Source organism: Cavia porcellus, unplaced genomic scaffold (assembly GCF_034190915.1).
Source record: "Cavia porcellus strain 051 isolate PalLab524CR breed Dunkin Hartley unplaced genomic scaffold, mCavPor4.1 scaffold_28, whole genome shotgun sequence".
Taxonomy (NCBI): domain Eukaryota; kingdom Metazoa; phylum Chordata; class Mammalia; order Rodentia; family Caviidae; genus Cavia; species Cavia porcellus.
This window is the reverse complement of record NW_026947511.1, coordinates 40,053,040-40,079,547: the sequence shown is the minus strand read 5'-3', so window position 1 is coordinate 40,079,547 and position 26,508 is coordinate 40,053,040. Positions and strand designations below refer to the sequence as shown.

The 26,508-nt window shown below is 41.4% G+C and overlaps 2 protein-coding genes across 6 annotated transcripts in view; one reads left to right on the top strand and one right to left on the bottom strand.

The window, feature by feature from the left end:
* Xpo5 (exportin 5) overlaps positions 1–16,500 on the bottom strand; it is a 38,902-nt gene extending 22,402 nt beyond the window's left edge. Inside the window, exons 1-13 of one of the 4 annotated variants that reach the window (XM_063238811.1) lie at positions 16,208–16,500; positions 14,760–14,881; positions 13,576–13,648; positions 12,127–12,264; positions 11,793–11,975; positions 8,216–8,242; positions 7,666–7,851; positions 6,931–7,007; positions 4,351–4,450; positions 3,737–3,823; positions 2,993–3,118; positions 1,742–1,832; positions 328–456 (exon numbers count right to left, since the gene is read on the bottom strand). In XM_063238811.1, coding sequence (XP_063094881.1) covers positions 328–456; positions 1,742–1,832; positions 2,993–3,118; positions 3,737–3,823; positions 4,351–4,450; positions 6,931–7,007; positions 7,666–7,851; positions 8,216–8,242; positions 11,793–11,975; positions 12,127–12,264; positions 13,576–13,648; positions 14,760–14,881; positions 16,208–16,312 — 1,444 coding nt within the window. In that variant the 5' untranslated portion in view covers positions 16,313–16,500. The remainder of the gene's footprint in view (positions 1–327; positions 457–1,741; positions 1,833–2,992; positions 3,119–3,736; positions 3,824–4,350; positions 4,451–6,930; positions 7,008–7,665; positions 7,852–8,215; positions 8,243–11,792; positions 11,976–12,126; positions 12,265–13,575; positions 13,649–14,759; positions 14,882–16,207) is intronic. The other 3 variants (XM_063238812.1, XM_063238809.1, XM_063238810.1) reach the window with 3 other exon arrangements.
* A 101-nt stretch (positions 16,501–16,601) lies between these two features.
* The window catches only part of Polh (DNA polymerase eta), a 27,953-nt gene continuing 18,046 nt past the window's right edge, over positions 16,602–26,508 (top strand). Inside the window, exons 1-5 of one of the 2 annotated variants that reach the window (XM_013156757.3) lie at positions 16,602–16,829; positions 20,832–20,908; positions 21,277–21,418; positions 21,635–21,769; positions 25,156–25,376. In XM_013156757.3, coding sequence (XP_013012211.1) covers positions 21,282–21,418; positions 21,635–21,769; positions 25,156–25,376 — 493 coding nt within the window. In that variant the 5' untranslated portion in view covers positions 16,602–16,829; positions 20,832–20,908; positions 21,277–21,281. The remainder of the gene's footprint in view (positions 16,830–20,831; positions 20,909–21,276; positions 21,419–21,634; positions 21,770–25,155; positions 25,377–26,508) is intronic. The other variant, XM_003473841.5, reaches the window with a different exon arrangement.

The window sequence follows — 26,508 nt, the reverse complement described above, 5'->3', positions numbered from 1 at the left end:
CAGAGAAAAAGTTTCAAAACCTAGGTCTAGATATACAACTTGTTAAGACAGCGGCCCTGAAACAAAGCAGTAAAGTTAACAATTGGTTGATTCTGTTAGGAAAGAAAAATGAAGGCAAAGCTGATAGGTTTTACCATGATTTAAACATACTTAAAATGTAGTGTTTTGTTTCCTCTGTGTGAGCAAACCGAAATGTCCACTTCCCAGAATGGAATCTCTACTTTGTAAGAGTATTAGGGTGTTTCTCAAACTCTTGACAAAGGCTTATTTCCCACATACGGGTTTGGTACACTACTGCACTAATGTCTAGCAGTGAAAAGAACTTACAGTTCATAACTCCAGAATCAACTGGGGTTGACAGCTGATACTTCAGCCATTCCCCGGCCATCTGGAAGCTCGTCTTGGGATCCAAACGACATGCCATCCTCATCACCTCTCCTTGCTGGGCTCGGGAGGCTGCACAGAAAGGACACAATGCAGTGACTATGTCTGGTAGGCACCGAGTGGATGTCTAGTCATTTACCCAACCCAGGGGAAGTGAGCAGACAGTTACTCAACAGTGCTTTACTGAATTAATGAATCCAGAAAATGTTAAAAATAATCTCTGGAACGTGTTCTACCTGCCAGATGCCCTAAGTAACAAATAAAAACTAGCCTCCCATTTCTGTTGGAATTAAAAGGAAATCAGGTTGGAAGGAATGTAAAACGATGGGCTGTAGGTTTAGCTCAGCGGGCAAAACACTGGTGTGGCAAGCACAAGGTCGTGAATTTGATCCCCGGTACACACAAAAAAAGTAAAATGGTACAGCTGTTGGGGAAAATAATGTGGTACTTCCTCAAAATATTAAACACAGAACTATCATATTATCTAGCAGTTTGACTCCTAGTTATATACCTAAGAGAAACACAAAAATATGTGCACAAATGATCATAGGAACATTATCTGTAACAGCCAAAGGATGGAAAAAGCTCAAATAGCAATCAGTTGGTGAAGTGACAAATAAGATGCGTTATCTCTACACACCAAAAACAAAGTGCTGATGCAAGCTACACTATGGATGAATTTGAAAAGTATTAATGCTAAGGGAAAGACTACACCCACGAAAGGCCATGTATTTTATTTCATTTATATGAAATGTTTGGAATAGGAAAGACATAAAGGCAGAAAATAGATCTCTGCTTGCCCAGGGCTGGGAGAAGAGACTGGGGCATGATTCCTAGTAGACATAAGAGTTTTAGAGGGTGATGAAAGTATTCTACAATTAATTTGTCACTGCAGTCGCAAGTCTGAAAATCTAAAAATCACTGGATTATATATTATAAATGGGGGAATTATATGGTAAGTGAAACTTACCTCAATAAAGGAATTTAAAAAAGGAAAGAAAACCAGGCTAGAGAAAGCCAGAACAGAGTTAGGGTATTAGGATATAATAGGTTTTCTCTTTCTGGGAGGAAAGACACACTCGGTAAGATGATATTTAATCCTATGTGTCTTAAGTATGGGTAGTCCCCCCACAAACATCAATGTGCAAAGCATGTCTGTGGAGTGGAAATGGGAATTTACTGTTGTGCAATGCAGTCCTGGCCCCCTTCTGCAGAGCTTGAGCAGATACAAGACCTTGAGAGGGCTGCTGTACACTTAGGGCTCCTTAACAGGAACCCAAATGTCACAAGCCAGGATTCATGAGCATCAAATGCAACTCCAAGAGTGCTAAAGGGCTCCCAGGCCAGTGTCACTTACAGTTGAAGAACGTGTTGAAGTCTTCATCACTATCAAAATCATATCTGGAATATTCACAGCTTGGACTATCTGTCTTAGAAGGAAAACCCATCTGGGAAGAGAAAAACAATCAAGTAGGAGAGAAAACAGGTGCCAAGGGCTCAAGCTCCTTCATTTACTTAAGAACAACCACGAGTTTATGTGAGACATATTACAGTAGGTAACTACAGTACTGTTCTACTCTGGATGTAGTTTGCTCCTGGCTTCAATATTTTGAAGTGGTAGAAAAGAACACTTTTAGGTGACACTTTCTTTAAATCCTGGAATTCATTTGGCATCTATGAGTATGAAGTATAATCCAGCATGCAATAGGGAAAAAAAGAGTTGAAAACTATCTGTCTTGTTAAATGCTAAATACTTGGAATAAATATGTAGAAAAACTATGTATATTTTATTCAAAAGATACTGAAGACCACGCCATAGTTATTTATTCTTATTTTTTGTTTTCTTTTGAAACAGGATCTCACATTGTATCCTAGACTGGCCTTGAACCCAAGAGCCTCTTGCCTCAGCCTTCCAAATTGTGGGATTATAGGTGTGCACCACCATTCCAGCTATGCCAGAGAATTAGGACACAGCGTGTGCATGCGCTAAGTGAATTACTTGAGCACAACGGGGCGTCTGAATGGGTCTCATTCTCATGATTTGTAGATAAAGAATCTGTCAACTGCAAGAGCTCTTAGTAGACTGCAGAGAATTCATGAGCAGCTGGACCATGGCAGTGAACAGCCTTTGGCTCCTTACCCAGTCCCTGCTCATTTGCCTTGTTGACTCAGACTTCACCTTCACAAACCACCCCTAGGTGTCACCTCTTCCTAGGCCAGTGATCGCGAGCCTTTTAGAACTTTCAATGATACAAACAACCTGCTGGGACATGTGTGCCATAGGTCTGCCACCACTGTCTTAGGCCCTTCCCGACCCCACACTCCTCTGTATCTCCAAAGCACTGTGCTTTTAACTCCTGGACAGCATTTACATCACACTCTATGTCAATGCTCTTGTCTTAGCTCCCAGCTTGATTTCTGACACTCAAGTGCTCCACAATACAGAAAAGCAGTTAGAATAATCAGTACAGATCACTTTCTTCCTGTAGAGTAAGAGAATATGCCCAAGGAAAGGATCTTAATGACCAAAAAAGGGCCGTCAGTAATGCTACTCAAAGCCCTCAGTGGACATTCACCCCTACCCCACATGCTGAGGCTCCTGTTATACCTTGACCAAGTTGGTCATAGAAGCACGAAGGTATTTTGGTAGGATTGCTAACAGCACAGGATCCCGAGATAGGACTTCATGTCTGAAGAGGGCGCCCCAAGTCATCTGAGTTGAAGAACGCAGAAACTAAATCAAGAGACAAACAAAAATCTCAGTTTAATTTCAATTGTACTTAACTAGAATATCACTCAGCCTAAGAGCTACATCTCCCTGACACTTAGAAACTGCCTCTGCTGCAGTACCCAGTAACACCTATGCGTGTTACAGGAATGTGAGTTCCCTGACAGGCTGAGGGTCAGGTGTAGTTGCTGGGATGCATGGCCTGAACTCTACCACCTTCTCTTCTCAGTCACAGAAGGTACTGGAATCTTGGGATGACAAAATAAAAATCTTGAACTGGATGAAAGTAGGTTTATAAAAACACAATCAAACTTTTGTGTTTAAAATCTCTTTAGTACCAAATCCCAAACACCCCTGACATCTCTGGAACACTAGTGGGTTTTAAGGGGTGTGGGGATGGGGTGCTGAACTGACAGCACAAAGTCTGCCTCCCGAAGAGGACCTAATGCTCCTCTTACTGAAATGTCTCCTATAGCCCATGCCCCAGGATGGGAGAAGGAACCGCTAATATGTTACCCTGTATAAAGGGTTACCCTGTATAAAGGGGCTGCTAATGCCACGAGACACCACTGGATTTTGGTTTACCTGACTAAAGAACTCAGACGTTTTCAGCATAAGGTTTACCTGACTTGGGTGGGTTGTGAAAGCAAGAAAAGATTCCAGGTATTTTCCAAAATTCCCTGGTGTTTGTACGTCAGAGTCTCCACCCTGCTGGGGAGAAAGAGAGTCCAGGTTAATCATGAGGACTGGGAGGAGTGTGGGGGAGGACAGCAACAAAGGAGCAATAAATACAGAAAATTTAAACTATCACAAAAGCCACAGGTTAGGGATATGGTTCAGTGGCACAGTGCTTGCACTCATGCAGTGATGTCTTGAGTTCAATCCCCAGCACCACAAAACACATTTGTTTTGAAAGGATTTTGTATCTTCTTTTGGCTAAAGAAAGGCAACATTCCAAGGGTTAAAAAACAGCCAGGTGCGGAGACACATGCCTGTAATTATAATACCAGTACCTCAGCAATCTGGGAAAGTGAAGAAAAAGGATCACAGAGTTGAGCCCAGTCTGGGCCACTTAGAGTGACCTTATCTTAAAATATGAAAAGTAAAAAAGACTGGGGATATAAGTCTAGAGGTTGATTCCCAGTACAGCAAAACAAACAAAACATAAAACAAAACTACTCTCACCCTTGGTCTTGGGGACCGTTGTTCTGAATGTCCCCCCCAGAGCCCTTGCTCACCAGCAGTGCACACAGCTGGCTGCCCAGTGCACACAGCACCTGGCAGAGTCTCTTCAGGAAGACATAGTGCTTCTCCACCAAGCCGCCGCCATCGGCTGTCCTGTAAGAGAACAGAGTGACAGGCTGCACACCAAGGGCGCGTGGAGCTCTGAGTATAGGCAGCTACATAGTCTGTGTCTCACCAGTCCAATCCTGGTGATCAGCGAAGTTAAAAGCAAACAAAAAACTCTAATACCACACGGCTAATGCAGATAGTGTGATCTCCTCCCTCACTAACATAGAGCTCAGTATTGTGGGATGGTCACATAGCTCTGAACAGGACCACATAAAACAACACAGCAGCTGCACAAAAAGACATGAGTTGATGGTCCAGGGAGGACAGGGACAGAGCCCTGGGAATCAGGCATCAATTCCTTACATCACTTATAAAAGAAAAAGGATTAAAATAACTCCTGATTTTGTGTCTCACTATCCAAATCATTTACTCTGGTTCGACTGGCCAGTAGAATCCAAAAACCTGCTAAATAAATAAGACTGACTGATTAGACGGCAATACCTGGCATGAAAGGGTACTGGACAATTCACACGTAGCTCAATGCGTAGCAAACTCTGTAAATAGTGGTCACACAGCTTACCCTGCAGGCAGTGTAGAGACAGAAAAAGGACAGCCTCGGAGAAACCATGCCAGGCCCTGTGGAGGCTTACAGGCAGGGTGGGGCTATGTAATCATGGGTGCGGGACAGGTCCCCAGAGCAGAAGTGGGAGATGCCATACCTCTGCATGTGTGTTAGTCTACATAACTAATAAATGAACCCTGGAGGCAGTGATTACCCCAAACACAGAGTATTCATTTAGTCAACAGGATCCCTTCCACACAGAAGTGCTATCTCCACGGGAAAGAAAGCCAAGATAAAAACATGCCATAGAGTGAATAGTAACAGATGTTAAATATTTCATGTGTTTCACACCTTTTCCTGTGTCCCCAGGACCAAGAATAAGATGATTAAAAAAAAAGTGTTGGAAAAGCTTCAACTATGGCAGACCATGTGGGGCCCAGAGAGAAGCCAGACTGACCTCTCCCACCCCCATGAGCCAACCAGCGCCAGGCTGAGAATCAAGACACCGCCCTCACCCTGCCATAAGCAACCGGCTGGTTTGGAGGACAGGCTGATGGCAACTAAGGTACAAAAAACAACTGAATGCTTGTATTGCTTGATTGAATTTGCAGGCTTGGGGCTGATAGTCTGAGCATCTATTAGGAAGCTAACAGTATGCAATATAGCAAATGTGGAGGGATTTCCTTCTTGTTTTTGAAATCCAATATTGTTCTCACTGCTTTGTTTTGTTCCAACTTACTGTTTTGTTTTATTTAATGCTTTTTTAGATTGGTTCTATTCTTCGTTTTATTTGATTTTACTAGGGCTGATAGAATGAATCACTAGTGTGAAGATAACAAGATATTCTATGGTAGCCATTGTTGATTTCCTATTATTCTGCTTCAAAGTTCTGTACCACTTTCACTGCTTTGCTTTGATTGGCTTTATTCCGTTTTGTTTTTATTCTCTTTAAAATAAAAATTAAAAAAATAAAAAGATGTTTTAAAAAAGCTTCAATTATTTGTAGCACACAGCTCTCTCTGACCCTGGTCAGAAACACATCAGGCCAGGAATAGTAGCACATATCTGCAATTCCAGCACTTGGGGCTGAAGGAGGATCACTGTGTGACTATACGGCCAATCTGGGCTACCAAGTAAATTTCTAGGCCAGCTTGAACTGCATAGTGAAACCCTCACTCATAAAACAAACAAATAAATGAAAAAACACGTATCAATCTATAGGAAAAGTTTCATTATTTTCCAGAGAAATTGAAAGAAAATAGGCAGAAGCCATTCTGTGTTTTATGCATACATCTCTGTGCCTGCTGCCTGGGAGCTCAAGCTCCCTGGTCACTGCCTACTGAAGAGGGCAGAAAGGAGCACCTGGAGCTCTGCCCAGCTGATCTAAGCACTCTCAGACCTTGTGGCCAAGGGTGCCAAGGGTGCCCAGGGATCACTCGAAGCAGAGAACTGAGCTGTCTGCAGTGGGGGTGGAGGTAGGCTGTGAAAATGAGTGGGCTCTGGTTGAAGGCTATAGCTCATTTCCAAAAAAGTTGACCAGTCCTTTGAAGAACATCATATTTTCTTATACAAACACAAAACATTAGTTGACTGCTGCCACTTATATAGGAACTTAAGTCTTATCCACAAATACGATTAAAAATGAAAAGATTAGAAAACATATTGTGGGGCTGGGGTATAGCTCAGTAGTGGACAGTACATTTACCATGCATGAGGCCTTGGGTTCAGTTCCCAGCATGCATGCACACACCTGTGTGCATACAAGCTGAAAATCACATCATTTTTTGGGTTTAGCCACAGCATTTTTTTTTGGACACAGTTTGGGCCCCTTTTGAATTCATTATGTAGTCCAGGCTGGCCTTGAATTTGTGGCAGTCCTCCTGCCAAAGCCTCCCTAGTACTGGGCTTTTAGGTATGCACCACCACGCCCAGCCACAACATACTGAAAGGTTATGATACTCACTGGGCAGCAGAGAGTATATAATGCATGGCGACATCTCCAAATAAAACCATCAAAGGCTTCCGGTCTTCCAACTTGCCCTAGATCCAATTGTAGAAAAACAGTCACATATACTGTATTACTAAAAACCTTGAGTTACTAGTGTCTCCTAGACTGATACACTCAAATGTACTTATATACTCCCCACCAAGAGCTTAACCAACACTGGAAAAAAAATAAGTCTAAAGCAAATTTGGGTAAGACTTACATTTTAAATGTGCTGTGCAACAACACTGATACAACAACAAACCACATCCCACAGATAACACTTCTATGAAGATGAGTCAGGGTCCCGTTAGCCAAGACAGACATAAAGCCGGTATAACCACCATATGAGATTCTCTGACATAACAGTAAATGACCTTTAAATATTAACATTACTTTTATTTAAGTGAAAATGCCAAGAATCATTGCTGTTTCAACAACCAAACAGCCCGACAAATCCCTGTATGTTCTACCAACAGATCCCTGGAATACTGCAGTCCTAAAGGGCTAGAGGAGCCAGGAAGTTGGTCTCAAGGAACAAAATGCCCAACGTCTAAATGTCTTTCTGCCATAACAAGCTACTGACAATATATATTTCCTAACTCAGACACTTAAGAATGGAAGTCAGACAGCACCTGCCTGGCCAAGTGCAAGGTCCTGAGTTCAATTCCCAGTACCAAAAAAAATGTGAAAGTCAGTTTAAGCGCAACTTACTTTTCTACTGACAGCAATGAGAAGACACTCGGCTGCTCCCAACTGCAGCTCCTGCTCGTTCAGAAGAAGGCACAGCATCTCCAGCAGCTTGCAGTTCTCAGCTGTGATGTGACTCATGGACACCCAGTCAATGTAGCCGGCAAGCGTGTTCAATGCTGCAATGCCGACCCGACAGCTGGCCTGAGCCTGCGGGAAATCACCCCATAACCATCAAATTCTAACACCTACGGACACTGTGGGAATGCCTGAATTTATTCTCTAAAAGAAAATGAGTTCAAGATATGTACTCATGTAACAGTGACTGATAGGAGAAAACAAAAAGTTTTCTTTTGACTCATAACCAATGGCATGCTTCAGCGTTCATCAATGAGACATAGTGGCCATTTTATGCTTCCCCAAGAAACCTGACATATTAAAGATTTACCCCCTTATACTACAGCTCAATGACCAAAAAAGCCCAAGTGTGAGGTCAGTAGGTGCGTGTGTTCTCACACCTGGAGGTCCTAAGGAAGTCTGCCTCTAAGACCGTGAAAGAGAGGAGCGCTCTTACCTTTGACTCCTGAGAAGCATCTGTTTTCTGAAAGAAAAGTGTAAGGATCAGATGCTTCTGATGAGCAAAAGGGTACACAGCAACTTTCCACCCTCATAATTAAGGTCTTTAAGTAACGATTGTTAAATACAGATGTAACTTAGAACACATTAACTGATACTCCCCTAAGAACAGGTTAAAGCAAGAAACAATGAAATTGGATCCAATGTATGACCATGTATATGTGGGCTTATCTATAGGAAAACCATGTACACAAAACTATTAGATGCTAAACACATCAAAATCATGGCTGTTCTAAGGGAAAGGAGAAAAGGAAGAGATTATAGGTATATACGTACATATATATGAGTGCATGAATATATATATATGATAGATTAACTATACTATTAATCTCTTTAAGTTCATCAATAAGAATTTTGTGCTCTCATTATCTGATCATTTTTTATGCCTAATTCTTGTAATCTGAACAACAACTACTTCTAAAGTAACAATATGTAATACATTAAGTAGCATTAATTTCTTTTTTTTGAAATTCTGTATTGTTTCTAACCTTTTTGCTTTGTTTTAAAAAAATTTTTTTAAAAAAGGTGGTTGTAACTCCAACAAACAAAACAAAATCATGGCTGTTTAAAACAATATGTTCAAGGGGCCAGGGTTTAGCTCAGTTTGACAAGCATGAGGTCCTGATTTCAACTCCCAGACAAAAAACAGAAAAACAACAACTAAACCAAAACAAACAATATATTCAAAGAGCTGATTTTAATCCTTATATTTCAGATGTCATAAAAATGTGTTTATAATTCAAAGCATACAAAATTAACATTTCCTAAGGAACTACTAAACATAAAATTAGCAACTCCTTACAATGATTACAGGAGAAATAACACATGCATGAATAACAACTTCTAAAGCACCTGACAGTTACCACCATTGGAAGTATAAAGGTCTCAGATTCACATGACAGCGCCCAAACCTAGACTACCTGCCCGCCAACAGACTGCCCATGACCACTGGAGTGGAAGGGACAGGTCCCAAGACAGGGAGACAGCCTGTTCACCCTTTTGTTTCCGTTTTGGTCTACTCCCCAAGCAGGAAGGCAAAAGGATGGAAGTAGGGAAGGTCTAGGAGTGATCAAACAAGTTCAAGGGAACAAAAGCTGGCCCCTGTGTATGCCAGGGTTCAGGAGACGGTGAAGACCAAACCCAAAGGAAGATGTGCAGAGTGGGGAGGTTTCCAACTTCTGCCTGAGCCCTTGCCTAGCAGCCCTGCTGCAAACATGTTCCATTAGAGCTAACTATTTATAATAGGCAAGTGTTTGAAAACCAGTGAACTTCACTAACTACTATAGCTGTGAATAGAAGATTGTTTTTAACACTTCATTGCTATGATGCCTGACTGTAGGGTGTTTAGCTTTTCTTTAAAATGCAAATGAATAAACGGCTTTCAAGTGAAACTCTGTATGCCTTAGCTTTCCCAAGGAAGTTCCTTCAGTATTCTACAAACATGATGCATGCATAACTTAAGAGATTTTCTAGCTCATCTCCCACAGATGGTGCTGTTCTGCAGAGGAAATGCCTTCATTCCTATGGGATGCTATCCTTTCTAATCAAAAGAATTCTTCCTTAATAAAATCTCTCTCCTGAGAGTCACCAACACTAAGCTGGTGCCACCACTTTATTTTTCTTGGTCCTAGGGATTTTAATTTAGGGCCTTCCTTGTACATTCTAGGCAAGGACAGTAGCACTGAGCTACATCACTATCCTTTTTTTATCTGAGATAAAATCTTGATAGTTGTTCCACTGGCCTTGAACTTGCCAATTATTCTGCCTCAGCCTTCTGACTAGCTGAGATTACAGGTATACACTGCTATGTCAAGCTCCTATTGCTATTTCTTTGACTACAAAAACACACTGGTTTTATGAAAATGTATCCTGAATCTGGGCCAGGGATTTAGCTCAGTGGCATAAGTGGCTGCCTGGAAAAAAGTACTCTGAATCCTATGGTCTAATACATCAACTCAGGGATAAAACATCTGCACTTCGGTCCATTTCCCTAACCCTCAACACATATATAGGTATATATATATATATATATATATATATATATATATATATATAGTTTTTTTTTTTTTTTTTACTTATTTGTGGTACTGGGAATAGAACTCACGACCTTGTGTTTGCCAGGCAGGTACTGTGCCTGCTGAGCTGTATTTCTGGCCCTCATATATAGGTTTTTTAAAAACAAATGTTTTTTTTATGTTTCTCTTTAAGGAATCTTGGGGAGGTACCTTAGGAAAAGAATTTCACTTTAATAAAAAGAATGGGTGTGAAAGCCACTGCAATATTAGAGATATTCATTAATTTATTACATAGCATCTTCATACCCTCTGAACCTTGAGAGACAGTATCTCCAAATTTAGGGTAGTTCTGAGGACTAGATACCATATAAAAAGTGTAAACAAATTTATAGCACATATTAGATACTTACTTTGTGTTCTTCCCAACTTATCATTTGCATTAGTGCCTAGAACTTCTCTAAAGTCAGACCCAATATAGTTTTGAGGGCAGAGCAAAGAGCTATTTTAGTTCCACCTACCTTGTGAAATAAGCCTCTGTGAGAACTCTAGATGAGGGTTTTCAGGCTCAGCACGTGTTGACATTTAGGGTTAGACAGCTATGTCCCGGGACGCTGTCCTAGTGGGCTGGCTGATTAGAGCATTTAGCAACGTATCCGGCCTCTCTCTGCTAGATGCCAGAAGCAATCCCCTCAACTGTGAGAAGCAACATCTGGCCCCTGTAGGGGCAAATCACCTCCACTGACAACATTGTATTAAGTTAATTTTACACTACCTCCTTCTGAAAGGTACCTCCTGAAAACTACAACAGTCAGAAAGACCAGTGTCTGACTAACTCGATCTGAAAAAAGAAAACCTACTCAGGCAGAATAAAACACCAGAGCTCACGTAATGAAGACAAAGGAACTTGGCAGTTGTCTACTGCAGAAGGGAGCAGGACCAAATAGATTACCATAATGTAACAGGAGGCTATTGTGACCTAGAAGACAGGTAGGATTTTGAACATTAAGTATTACCTTTTATGCTATTTAATTTTTTTAACTGTGAAAGTAATTACTTTTGTAATAGACAGGGAAACTCACTGAATTTCTGAGAAAAAAATTCCGATTTACTTTCGCCTATCATTTCTTAGTTTTTTTGCTTATACTCTTCCTCGCTGGACAAGGCAGTGCACACCTGTACAAGGCAGTAACAGCAGTTACCTGGGAGGCTATGGCAGGAGAACCTCAAGTTCGAGGCCAGTGTGGGCAACATAGCAAATTCCTTTCTCTCAAAATAAAAGGGCTGGGGAAGTAGCTCTGAGTTCCCTGGATTCAATCCTCAGTACTGTTAAAATAAATTAAAAACAAAACAAAAAAAAAAAAAACAAAAAAAACCAAACCAGAATGACTTTTTCCTGCTGCTAACCTAGGTACCCTACTAACTTCCTGAAAGAGCATTTTAACTAAAAACCAAACCTGTATGTTAGAACACAGGGCGCTTGTGGGGTGGGGAGTCCCTCACCATCTGCTGGTACTTGTTCACATTCTCCTGCAGTGTGTTGAGTAGGAAACTGAAGATACTCTCCATGTTCTGGGTTAAGGTTTGCTGGATATCCCTTCTTCTTTGAGAGGGAAGAGTCTGAAAGGTCACTACATCTTCTGCCAGGCGCAAAAGGATAAACATCACCAGTTCCGTCTGAGTTTCCTGTACAACAGAAATAAGCTAGCAGACCTTAGACCGGAGCACTCTGTTCATCACAGGAGCATCTGACGCTTTGTCTCACAGACAGGGCAGCAGCCAGCACCCCCCCGGAAGGAAGCTCCAGGGTCTGCCTATGAACAAGCCCTCTCCGTACCCCTTGTCTGGACAGCGTGTCCAGCTCTGCCAGCATGTCGCGCCAATGCTGTGGCCACTCGCGCTTGATTATCTCCACCACGATTCGCGACAGACCATCTTTAATGTGGTTCTCCTCTTCCAAAATGTTCATTGTTCCCTGAAAAAGAACAAGGATGTAAAGGGGTCTGTAGGACTGAATTCCAAGTGGAAAACCTGGGCTGCCACATGTACAAAACTCATCAGCAGACACGCTGTAAAACTAAAGCAGCAAATTTGTTCTCCCTGTCTGAAACACCTGACCTGCCCACAAACCAGTCATTCTTCTCAAGCTTAAATGAAGGTTGCGTCAGCTAGTGAAATCGTTGTCACATGGAGTCAGGAAAACATCACTGCTCTTTGCAAACCACAGACACTTCCATTTTGCTTCATGTTTTTATGGGGTTTTGTTGTTGTTACTGTTTCTTTTTTCTTTTTGAGACAAAGTTTCACTACATTTTAATTTAGGCTGACCACAAACTTGTAGTGATCCTTCTATCCCAGCCTCCCGAGTGCTGGGGGATTATAGGCATGTGCCACCACGCCTGGCATATGTTTTGTTTTTTGTGATACTGGGAATTGAACTAAGGGCCTTCATACTGAGCTAAAACCTCAGCCATTTACTGAGCCAGGGTCTAGATAAGTTTCTTAGGCTGGACTTAAAACTTGTGACCTTCTTGCCTCAGCCAGAATTCCAACAGGCTTGGTTTACTTTATTTTTTAAAGAAGGTCAACAACTGAAAACAACTATCATTGAGAGGCTGATAAAATGGGAGGGTATAGAGGGGGAATTGACTATTTTATTAATATTTCTACTATGAGGGAAAATATTAAAAAACTACTACTAAGTTCTCTTATTAAATGTGCTATCAAGACTAATGAGTCAATTTCCACAGAACTAGTAAAACAGAAGTCCTAGTTGGCTAAGTTATTTCATAATTTTGAAGGGAATACTTTTCCTTTTAACAAGCATGAAATGGATAGGGAATTCCACATTTTGTGCCCTTCATTAAAAAAAGAGAAAAGGATTGTGGACTTTAAACATATTTAAAGTCTTATTCAAATACTTTAAACAAATTCATTCTGTATTTTTGTTGTTGGTGTTATGAGTGTCACATGATAGTTTGGTTTGGCTAACAGGTAGCAATGTGGATGGTGTTTCAATCTAATTTAGATCTAAGAACCTTATTCATTCACTTGCTGAAAATGTTTAAACTCCTCTGCCTGCTATGGTTTTAAAACAAAAGTCCACCCACAAGGTAACCGTTTAAATCTAATAAGAGAAATGGGATGAATTACGATCTCTTGCTATAGTTTTTTTTCTTTTCTTTGAAGGCAAAAGCAATCATTATGCTGCCTGGCCTAGGCCAACTGGTGAGTACCCCAACAGTAAGTACAAGGAAACCTAAGTCCCCAGCCATCCCGTCCTTACGCTGGCAATCAGCTCCATGACACTGTTCTTAAGGAAGACCTTCTCCAGGCGAGACATATTGTTCCACCGGAACCTGTCACCCAAACACAAAAAGCAACAGAACCATGTCAGATGTCATTTTTTCACAGGAGAATAGCTTTGATTCCCGCATTTGATTCCACTGGCAATTTCTTTAAAAAAAAAAAAAAATTGTATTTCTGACTTTGTGCCTTTGGAGAATGGGTAGAAAAATGCTTTGGGAAAAGATTTTAAATGCGCTTCAGTTTACTCACAAAGCATTTGTGCCACAAACCAGCTTTTCTCTCAAGTTCTTACTAATAGCCCAAAAGTAACTGTACATCTAAGGATGACTCTAGTACTATAGCCGCTTTTCAGAAAATCTGTCTTTTGAGGGGTAGTAAAGTGGTCAGGGATGCTGGGGATTGAACCCACAGCCCTTGCACTAAGCTCATCCTTACCCCTTTTTAAACTTGAGACAGGGTTTCACTAAATCACTAAATTGCCCAGGCTAGGTGCACACTTTTAAAGCCCCTGCTTTGGCTTCCCAGAGAGCAGGGGTTATAGGTGTATACTACCATATTAGGCTAGAAAATATAAATCTTGATGTTGTTCTCTTTCTATATTGTTTTACTGTATTTCAGAAAAACTTTGGGTTTCTATATTGTTTTACTGTATTTCAGAAAAACTTAAAATCTAACTGTTCTGAAAGGTGGTGAGTTTAAAAAGACTGAAGTCAGGAGTTTTCAGTTCTTTTCATAAAAGCCTGCTGTCCATCTGCCATTCAGGGAAGACCCACACTCAAACAGAAAAAAAAAGGCAAGGTGCCTTATCACAGATTTGTTTACCTATGCACTGGATTTCTCCAGTGAGATTGCGTGATCTTTCGTGTGATCTGTGTAGCACAGTAGGAGCTCAAAATACCAGACAAATAAGAGTAGCAGCTGTCAGTTAAGCTTTTTCTATCCACTTTTTTTTCTTTTTGGTACTGGGTATCAAACTCATAACCTTGTGTTTGCCAGGCAGGGACTTGTGCTGCTGAGCTAAAACTCCAGCTCAGTTGATTTTTGAATGCATGAAAAAGGTTCAAACTCATGAATAAGCACACAAATGAACATGCAAGTTACATAAGAAATACAGATTTGCATTCTCACAGCCTACAGCAGTCATATCCAAGAGTTCCTTACTTGACAACATGTTCCAGTATCTGAAGACCAAAGTGTCTGACGATGGCAATTTGTGTTTTCTCAGCTAGCCTCAAGCCACAGTGGACACAGATAGGACACTTTTCTTTAAACTCTTCACAAAACTGAAAGAAGCAAAGTTAGTATTTCCTTTGGGGAGCTAAGAGAGAAAGACAAAAAAAAAAAAAAAAAAAAACTTAGTTGCAAACCCTAGCTCAACATTATGCAAGTAAACAACTGATAAATGTCTCTTTCACTTTGATGGTATATTTGTCATGCTGTGGCCACTAGTAACCTTATGATCACTGAAAAAATAATTTGACCTAAAGGAGTAAAAAAACTAAGAAATACATCTCTGAAGTATATTGTGGCAGAATGACAATTCTTGGAGTTTGCTTTAAAACCTTGGAGGGGGGGAATAAAACAAAATAAAAATATTAAAAGCTGTATAACATGACACGTATATGTGTGACCACTGTAGAATTCTCTACTTTTGTGCCTATTTTTTATATGGGTGGGTGGGGAGCTTTGAAAAGCTGTCTCACTTTGCAGTGCAGGCTAACCTTGAATTTAGGCCCAGGCTGGCCTCAAACTCCCAACAATCCTCCTGCCTCTGCCTTTCCAGAATTGGCATTACAGATGTGTGCCACCACACCCAGCTAAGTATTTTATAACAAAAAACAGAACTCAAGTTATTTGATTCCAAGTTCCATGGCACAGTAAAGTTTCCTCCAAGTGGCAGTGACTATTAAGTTACATCACATAAAATACACAGGAGGAGCACCTACAGACGTTGTTGAAAGGGGATTACCTCGATTTTAGTAGCATCCCCGTTCCGTTAGTATTCGATTCCCAAACTACCACACTTGAGACAATCGGCGGATTAAAGAACCCCGACTTAAGAAAACTACTTTCAGGAAACCAAAGTGCCCTTGAGAAAATGCAAAGCAAGTGGTATAAGTTCATCTTTGCATGACACAGCCTACAAATATCACACGCTTAGAAAACAAGGGAGGGGTATGCAGATGCGCCCAAAAGCGGCCAACCACCTATGCATTAGGTAAGGATGTCCAGACGGGCATGGGGGCGGGGCTGGAGGCTGGGTAGGACGGTTAGGAAGGCCAGCGGTGTTCACAGCGGGGTGGACCCTGAAGAACCAAGTTGGCACTGGGGGCGGGATCTGCACGTGCGGCGGCGGGGGTGGGGTGGGGTGGTGGCTAGGGTAGTGGGGCTCAAGAGCTGAAAACCGGTGCAGATCGCGGCCCAAAGGGGTCGTGGGGAGAAGGGCGGCGGGCAGCGACTGAGGAGCCTGGCAGCGTCTGGGCCGAAGGGCGGGGGCAGAGCGCGGATGGCGGCGCGGGGAGGCCCAGGCTCCGCGGGATCGGTTCCCCACGGGCTGGGACCCAGAGCGCAAAGGGCGGCCAGCCCCGGGGCGTCGGGACCCCAGCTACCTTGAGGGCTTCTAGTCGGTAGCGCTGGTTGGAGCTGGGGTCCATCATGACCGTCACTGCTTTCACCAGCTGCTCGCACAGCGCGTTCACTTGATCCATCGCCATGGCAGGCACCACGTGCCGGGACCACACGGCAGTCTCTGCAGCACTAAGCACCGACGCCTCACTCGGCGGGTCTACACGTTGGAACCGGGCCGCGGCGGGCTGGTGGTAGGGAGCGGGAGGAGGAGCGCGAGCTGCAGGAGCTGGAGCCGGGAAGGACCCGGCGCTGCGCACGCGCCCGACCCGCGACTGCGCACGCGCGCACGGAAGTGGCGACTCCGTTGTGAGGTTCCTCCTTGGTGGGCGGAGCGAGTGGCGGAAGGCCATTGTGCGCAGGCGCGTCAACGGCCACTTGTAGCGCGCGCGCTGTCTGGTGTCAGTCTGGACTGCGCTGGCTCTCCAGTCGTGTTCCTGGCGGCGCGCTCCTGAGATGCTTGCGGGATTCTCTGCCTTGGAGGGAACCGAATCTCTCTCGACTATTGCCCCGCCCCCGGAAGGGTGAGGAGACAGCTTTTTCTCTGGTGGATCCTGATCCCTGCGTCTGTCGTTGACAGCTTGGTCCCAGGTGTTTGTCGCCTAGGTAAGGAAACTGAGAGGCGTCCGGTGTCACTGTCTTCAGACTCCTTATTGGCTGCTGGTTTATGAAATAGAATGAGAAGTGACACAACTGGGTTGCAAGTGAGAACAAGCTGATCACAGAGGGAAGATCTTGAGATTTTTCTGGTAGAAAAGACAAATATTTCCCTGTAGTTCTTAAAGCTTTCTCTGCCCGCGCACTTATTTTCCTTCACGAGTTTCAGCCTGCTGGGCTCCAAACTTGTTTTGTGCAACTCGGGATATTTAAAGGCGAAGAATTGCCAATCATTGAAGACTTGTGCAGTTTTCATGATTCGTCAAAATGTAAGAACTCAGAGTGGTGTAGTCCTTATCCTGAAGCAGGATCTTGGCAGAAAGCATGTTTGTTCATTCTCCATCGTTATAAAAGTCTTATCTTCTCCAGTAAATATGTAGACTGAAGCCTCTGTGGCTCATCTTGTCCGCATATCTATTTTGTGATGGGAGTGGTGCACAAGGTCTTGCTGTGTAATCCGGGCTTGTCTCCACTCGAGAACCTCCTGCCTCAGGCTTCTGGGTGCTGAGATCGCCCTCTTTCTGTGATTTTTTTTTTGGGGGGGGGGTTACCTAGTGAAATGTTTGCTACTAAGTCACTGCTTCTTATTTCACTTTTGGTGTAACTTTCTTTATCCTAGAGAAGAGATACTTAAAAGGAAAAAGAATTTCTAACATGGGTTTAAATTATAGTGTCTAAAGTATCTGCTTGTTTTAGGTAAGTGGTCAATAGGAATTCACAGGAATAAATGCCTTCATTACTCTTGATTTTCTTAAATGTTTTTTTCCCCATTAATCTTCCAGCTTTGTGGGTGCATGAGTTTTTTTTTTTTTAATGGTAACTGTTAGTTTTTGAAAAACTTTTTAAAGAATACAGTTGTGTGCTCACTCAAGTGTATAACCTGTGTTTCTTATATTTAAATCATGAATTTCTGGTGTTTTCATATCTTATTTATTTTAGGCCAGTGGTTCCTCAATTCTGCTGTATATAATCAGATTTGCTTAACGAGTTACAAATCAGGATGGCAGGTCAGATCTATACCAATTAAATGAGGATGTCTGGGGTGGAAGTCAGTAAAGTTATTTATTTATTTTTGGTACTGGGGATCAAACTCGTGACCATGCACTTGCAAGGCAGGCGCTTAGGCCACTGAGCTAAATCCCCAGCCCAGCCATGTTATTTAAAATTTTCAGGTGATTCCAGTATGTAGCAATGTTTTATATTTCTTCTTCCAGATTACTAATAATGTTAAATAACAGTATTCCGTCTCGAATGGGTAAGGTTTTTCTATTCTACCATTCATACTATGCATATCTTTATGTCTGCCTGCCAATCATAGAGAACCTTTTCCATTTTGTGTTCAGATATTTCCATAATCAGAAAGTAATTGTTAGGGGTTGGGGGTTTAGCTCAGCGGCATAAGCACCTGCCTTGCAAGCAGGCGGTCGTGAGTTCGATCCCGGTACCCATAAAAAAAATGAAAAAGACAAAAAAAAAAAAAAAAAAAAAAAGAAAGTAGTTGTAACAAAGTAATTATTATACCTTGTACTCACAATTGCTTAGTGATTGAAAGTTTGAAGAGTAACAGGATAGTTACTCAAATGTCTCAAAATGTTCTCTCTCACTTTATTTCTTAGTTACAAAAGAAGAAAATAGTAACTTTTTCACTGAGAAGCCTGGTCTCTCTCACTATATTTCTTATTACAAAAGAAAAAAATAGTAACTTTTACACTGAGAAGCCTGGCAAACATCATTTTAACTAACTGATTATGGTTAACATTGTATTGACATTGTAACTCCTTCCCCCATATGATAAAATGAAAGCATGATTTCTATGATATCATTGCCAGAAATGCATAGTCTTAGCCTAATGTGAAACAGTAACAAAAAGACATTGTCAAAATAACTGATCAGTACTCATTAAAAATGATGGGAAGTAGAGTTCAGGGGAATGTAAATTGATAGCAAACACAAGACCTGGGGTTCAAGCCCCCACACTGTCCCTGCCCGCAAGTGTCAAGGTCATGAAAATCAAAGAAAGACCAAAAGGGAGAGCACAGATTGGAAGAGACTAAGGAGACATCCTACATTGGAATCAAGACTAGAGAAATGCAGTCATGGAAAAACCAGTGAAACCCAATCAGCTTGTAGTTGAGTCAAAGTTTTATCAGTGTTCATTTTTTAATTTTAATAATTATGATTTTTTAAAAAAATAAATTCTATGTTATATAGTTGTCCATGGGATGATTGGTTCCGGTATACTCCCACAGGATATTAAAATTTGCGAATGCTAAGGTCTTGTATAGAACAACATAACCCTTACACTTGTAATCCCAGCACTTGGGAGGCTCAGGCAAGAGGATCACCACACATTTGAGGCCAGCCTGGGGTACATAGTGAGTTCAAGATCAGCCTGACCTGACTTGCATAACCTGTCTCAAAAAAAAAAAAAAATTGGGGCTGGAGATTTAGCTCAGTGGCATAAGCGCCTGCCTTGCAAGTGTGTGGTCATGAGTTTGATCCCTGGTACTGATAAAAACGAAAAAGACAAAAATTATGTAGTGTTTGCATATAAAATTGTGCACATCCTCCCATAGACTAGTTGGCACTGGGGATAAAGTCCACAACCTTGAGAATGTTAAGGAAGTGACAACTTAAGCCTCTGACAAAATACTTTGAATCATTTCTAGAATATTTATCATACCTAATACAGTAAGTCCCCGCTTTTTTTTTTTTTTTTTTTTTTTTTTTTGTCTTTTTTGGTTTTTTATCGGTACCAGGGATGGAACTTGCAAGGCAGGCGCTTATGCCGCTGAGCTAAATCCCCAGCCCCAGCCCCCGCTTTCTTTTGATCTTTTTTTGTTTTTGGTACTGGGGATTGAACTCATGACCTGACACTTGCCAGGCAAATGTTTGTGCCGAGCTAAATCCCCGGCCCCAAGTCCCCAACTTTTGAACACAGTCTGTTCTGGGAGAACAAAGTCTGACAAAGTAAGTCATATACTGTACTTGTACTTTTGTTTCCATGGTTATTGCCTTGTGCTTCTTAGCAGTCCCCTCCACATCACCACTCCTTTTCCTTTCTCATATCCTGGGCTCTGATTGGGCGCTTTACTACTGTACATACCACATTGTACAGTGAGCATACAGCAGCACAACTGTGACAGTGTATAACAGCTGAGCTATTCATCTGCACCTATGAATAATTCTAATGCAAGGTCCATTCGTATTTGTGAAAGTTTGCAACTGGAATGTTCTCTTTTATTGTCTTTTTGAGACGGGGTCTCGCTATGCAGTTTAGGCTGGCCTTGAGCTCACTTTGTAGCCCAGGCTGGTTTAGAACTCACAACGATCCTCCCACCTCAGCCTCCCGAGTGCTGGGATTACAGGCGTGAGCCATCACCCCCGGCTTAACTGGGATGTTCTTAAATCAGAGATTTACTATATAATGTAGATGAGTTGTAAATAGTTGTTACATTGCATTGTTTAGAGCCTGACAAAGAAATATATATATTCAGTATTCGTATTTTTAAGGCCAACTGAACTACATAGTGAAACCCTGTTTCAAAACAAAACAAAATAAAAATACATTGTCTTATAAAATTAAGCTTCCCTGGGGGCTGGAGGTTTAGCTCAGCGGCATAAGTGCCTTTTTAGTTGTCAAGTAAGGTTAATGTGAAGCATGGAATATTTTTTAGGATTTTAGTCAAAACTGTGAGGGTAAAATGCCCTGAAAGCCGAGGCAGGCAGCGCACAGAAGAAATGAAATGCCAGTATTTACATGTCATTACCTTGTTAAATTCTCCCACAGGATACTGAGTCCCACTACTAGCTAAAGTAGCTGTAGGCAACAGTCAGTAGGTAATTTTTCTCATATAACATAGATTTCTTTTGAAAGTTAATTTTTGCTTTTGACAGTAAGGCCTTTGGACTTACCAGATTCTTAACCCGATATGCTTTATGTGTGTTTAGAAACTTTGTTATACCCACAAAACCAGAGCTCCATGTTGACTGGTGCTTCAAAACCAGAAAGCGTTGTCCCCGCTGTGGTGAGTTCCAGGGTGCTCTGCGACGCTTCTCTATTTTCGGTGCTTTCTACCTATGCATTGTGGTTTGTGTTTGCATTTCCTCATGAGCAATGATGCTGAGCCTGTTTTTACACACCTAATGAGTGTTCACAAAAGTGTGAAATGTTTGATTCTTTTGAGGAGGAATTACTTTTAAAGTTTTTAATATTTGTTACCTTGTAAAGTTGTATTAATTATGCTCATGCCAGCGGTGTGTGACAATGTCTTGCATTCCTTTTAGTTCCCTTGCTCCCGGCTTATGGTAACTCATCAGCGAAAGACTGGAAGTACAGTCTCCCCTGGCATTTGGCATTAACATCTCTCTGACTCCATGAACTGTCTTCTTACAGAACAAATGGAAACTGGACAAGACCGAGTGGTTGCTCTTGTGGACATGGACTGTTTCTTTGTGCAAGTGGAACAGCGGCAAAACCCTCATTTGAGGAATAAACCTTGTGCAGTTGTGCAGTATAAATCCTGGAAAGGTGGTGGGTATGTACTGATACTGTTGTGACTGTGTAGAGCTGCTTTAATCCGTGGAGATACAGTGGTGGTATGTGAGCTTTTGTCTCTGAGATTTCTAAGCTGCTGCTTTTAGAATCGAATGGTATCTGTGGTCAGAAAGTCTCGAACTTTATGTGTCCATGGCCTATTCCTGCTTAATGTAAGATTTTTACTTTGGTCCCTCTTTTTTTTTTCCTTCCTTAGAATAATTGCAGTGAGTTATGAAGCTCGGGCATTTGGGGTGACTAGAAATATGTGGGCCGATGATGCTAAGAAGTTATGTCCAGATCTTCTACTGGCACAAGTTCGTGAATCCCGGGGAAAAGCTAACCTTACCAAGTAAGAAAAAAAGGTTAACGGGATGTGGAAAGTCAGAAAATAATAATTCATAAGGGTTGAAACTGATATTTCAGGGTACTTTTGTGTAAATAACATCTGAAAAGTTCCCTTTGGCAACGTCTTAGCTCTGTGAAATGAAAACAGAAAGGTTTTGACATTCTATTTCGGTAATTAATTGTTCAGAACTAGTATTATAATCACTGCTTCTCTGATAACCACTTATTTCTTTAGTTGTTTAAAATTATTACAATTTTGTTTATTGGAGGGAAGTTGAGACAGGGCCTTGCTCTGTAATTCAAGCTGGCCTCAAACTCATGGTAATCCTCCTGCCTCAGCCCCCTGAGCGCTGAGATTACAGGTGTGCACCACCAGGCCTAGCTAGGTTGTGATAATTAAAAAAAATTTTTTTTTCCCGGTACCAGGGATCGAACTCACGACTGCCTGCTTGCAAAGCAGGCGCTTATGCCGCTGAGCTAAATCCCCAGCCCCATGATAATTAAAATTTAATACCAATTCACATTTTAAAAAAATTTTCCATGTTCTTAGTCCAAAAGCCTAAAGTGATTTTAGAAGACCATAAAACTTAAATATTTCCAGGGAAACCTCAAACTCACATTTTAGTGCAATATTTTAAATTATTTGCTAATGTTAAATACAAAATATTGTCTGCCAAAGCTAAATAAATAAAGATAATTGCTTTCTGTGCTTTGTTTTATTTTGTTTCATTTGTTTTGTTTTTTTGAGACAGGATCTTACTATGTGCCTCAAACTGCTTTGAACTCAATATGTAGGCCAGGCTAGCCTTGAATTTGTAATAATGCTTCAGCCTAGGCCTCCTGAGGGCTGGGATTACAGGCATGTGCTACCATACCTGCATCTTTCTGTTTGTGAATTGAGTAGACTTTCCACAAATTTTAGAAGTTTAGCCTTGAAATGAGAGACATGTATAAAGGTAGGAAGAAGCTGCAGCCCATAATAATCCTAATAGGCAAATGTACTCAGCGTATATCACATTCAAGGTATTACCTGATGCTCCTTATAGGCTGTACTGCTTTGAAATCTCACATTATTAAAAGATACCAATATTCTTCCCTTTATAGATAAGGAATCAAGTTTAGAGAGGTTAAAGTAAGTTCACACAGCTTAGTAGAAGACTAGGGATTTACATTTACTCTTTTTAGATTCCAGTATTTACATTCTCATGGTATAGTACTGTGTGGTATAGTATTACACTTTGACCTGGAACTCAAGATAGCTGAATTAGAAGACTAATTCATCTATGAATTAGAAGACTAAAAGTAGAGTGGCCTAGCCAGCCTGACATTGGAGTTATTGCCAGAAAAGAAGATGTGCTTAGGGGCTGGGGATTTAGCTCAGCGGCATAAGCACCTGCCTTGCAAGCAGGCAGTCGTGAGTTCAATTCCTGGTACCAATAAAAAGGAAAAAGACAAAAAAAAATTGATGAAAAACATAACAAGGCGGAATCGAACCCACGGTCTCAAACATTCCTGATGAATACCATACCAGTGGGTTATTTCCATGGCCATTTTTATTTCATTTATTCCAGTACTGAGGATTGAACCCAGGAACACTACCACTGAGCTACATTGGCAGCCCTTTTTAAAAATGTTTTTGAGACAGGATCTTGCTAAGTTGCCCAGACTATCTTGAATTTGTAATCCTCCTGCCTCAGCTTGCTGAGTAGCTGAAATTATAATCACGTGCTACGGTGCCCAGCTCTTTTAAGTTCCCAGGTTGGCCTTGAACTTGCTGTTTGTTCTCCTGTCTTTACCTCTGGAGTAACTGGCATTAACCTGTATGTGTCACTGTACCCAACTGGATCATTACTTTTTTTTTTTTTTTAGATTATTACTTTTAAAATCCTCATCAAACCATAAAATTTATGATTAAAAGTATTACAACTTAAAGTCATTTTACTAATTATCTGGAGACACTAGGTTATTAAATAAAATTTCCTATATCGTTCAGAAACTTTAATTTATTCAAAGGGCTATGAGGAAACTATTGATACAGGCCAGGGATTTAGCTCAGTGGCGTAAGTGCCTGCCTGGCAAGTGTGGGGTTGTGAGTTTGATCCTCGGTACCCCCCACCAAAAAAAAAAAAAAGAAGGAAAAGAAAAAGAAAGTACTGCTGCAGCACCAACCAGCCATACGAGCATCCTTTCCTGCTGTGTGGAGGACTACATCGGTCCCTTCTTTCCTCTGGGACTGTCTTCTTCCAAAAGCAAATAAGGATTAAAAGGATAAAAGCCCAATATATATAGCTCCGACTTCTCATTTGATGTTGTTTTAGGACATTGGTTATAAGTGTCTTAGGGAAGAGGTACAGCTGGTTATATAGCTCTGCGGCACATTGTCTGGCAGGCGCAAGGTCATGAGTTCAATCGCTCGCACCAAAAAAAAAAAGGTACAGATAGTTTCATTTTTATGACAAATATAACAGAATCAAAGAACCTAAAATTACATAGCAGTGCCCAAACAAAGCAAACATCTTTGTACTGTCATGGAAAACTAGCTGCATGACAGCATAGTGGCTCATGACTGAAACAGAAGACAGATTAGAAGAAAGTTGACCCTGAGGAAGTCCATCTGCCTTCCTGGCTGCATCACCGCATTCTAGGCACATATCTTCAGTTGATGATCTTGTGAGTGAGTGTAGACCGAGAAGTGACTGGTTGCAATATATGTGTATGATGAGCAGGCCAGTGTTAGCTGAACTCATTGGCTGAAGTACAGAGTCCATATGTCAGCTTGCTATGGTGAGATGCCACCCTGAGGAAAACCAGATTCTCTGTTCACTGATCCATTACCTATAAGGTAACTTTTTAAAAAAAATTTTTTTGTTTGTTTCTTTGACACATAGTGTCGCTATGTAGTCCAGGCTGGCCTTGACCTCACTATGTAGCCCAGGCTGGTGTCCAACTCACAGCACTCTTGCCTCAGCCTCCCAAATACTGGGATTATAAGTGTGTGCCACAATGCCCAGCTTAAATTTACTCTTATTTGAAAACAGAATCAAAAGCAAACATCTTCTGTGGTAGAAAATAACAAAGGATTATATGATCATAGTAAATGTCTTTCGGTGCATAGCATTTCTTTCCTTTTTAGAGAAATACTTGTCCTGTAGAACATTCATGGTCTGCATGCTTCCTGCCTTGCTAGTGCTAGCATTGCACTATCATAATTTCCCTCCAGGATTTTTTTCCCTTTTCCTTCTGTTACTGATCATCTGCCTCCCCACTAATAGTTTAGTCTCTGTTAAACCACATGTCTCTTAATCATGTAAGTTATTGTTCATTATGAGAGGGCGAGGGTGGGCTGACAGTCTTAAGGTTGCGTTTGTATGTGACTCTTGTGCTTCTTAGGTACCGAGAAGCCAGTGTTGAAGTGATGGGGGTGATGTCTCATTTTGCTGTGATTGAACGTGCCAGCATCGATGAAGCATATATAGATCTGACTAGTGCTGTACAAGAGAGACTACAGAAGCTGCAAGGCCAGCCTATATCAGCAGACTTGTTGCCAACTACTTACGTCGAAGGCTTGCCCCAAGGCCCTAGGCCAGCAGCAGAAGAGACTGGTCAGAAAGGTACTCCCATAACGTCATATTGCTTCTGCTTCCTACCTTTGGAGCCTGCTTTGCTTGGTCATGCAGATTCTTCTTGGAATGACTGAAAAGAAATTTAAACTACTGCTACTGTAGAATCACAAGGACTCACATGAGAGGATATACAAATTCTCTTATCTTTCCAGGTATATGCATGTTCAGAAACTGAAATCTGTTTGAAAGTAAATATCACTTTTGCTGTAACTACCATAGGTTAGTGTGACTAGAAGAAAGTAGTAGACTGACTAAGCAGTTCCTTTATCTTTGGGTTAAATATATTATAGTTTTGTTTCTTGGTCTCATCTGTAAGGATGAACTTTTTAAAGGGAGATCTCAAATATAGGCAGTTAGGCGGCTGGGGGTTTAGCTCAGTGGCATAAGCACCTGTCTTGCAAGCAGGCAGTCGTGAGTACGATCCCTGGTACTGATAAAAATTTTAAAAAAATTAAAAAAAGGAAAAAATATAGGCAGTTATTTAAAATTTATGATCAATTGATAGCATATTATCATCAATGAGTGGTTTGGTGGCCACATTTTATTTTTTTCTTTGTAGTGTTTCTTCATGCCCTCCAACCCGCTCATCCTTATCCACTGACATTTTATCGCCTTAGCTGTATGTCTCTATGTATTTTTTGTTTGAGACAGGGTCTTGCTAGTTCAGGCTGACCTTGAACTTTCTGTGTATCCCAGGCTAGGCTCAAACTTGTGGCAGTCCTTCTGCCTCAGCCTCCCAAATGCTGGGATTGTAGGCATGTATCACTATACCCAGCTATGTGTGTCTTTTAAAATTATACATTATTATTTTTTGTGCTTTTAATTACAAGATGATGGTGTGCTAATTATACATCTCACTTTTTCTCTTAGTTTTCTTTCAGTGGTGATTTTAGAGATCTGTGTGGCTGAATTTTTAGATAATTAATGGCTTTTACCTGTGACATAATTTGTGAATGGCTACACCGTAATTGCAGATAACTTCCTGGTGATGGCTGCAATGGTGGCTTCTGACACTCAGATTATGAACTGAATGTCCTTATCCTCTATTGGACCTATGGACTCTGCGGGAAGTGTTTGCAGGAATGGACCAGTAGGCTGCAGAGTGTACAAGTAGACTGTG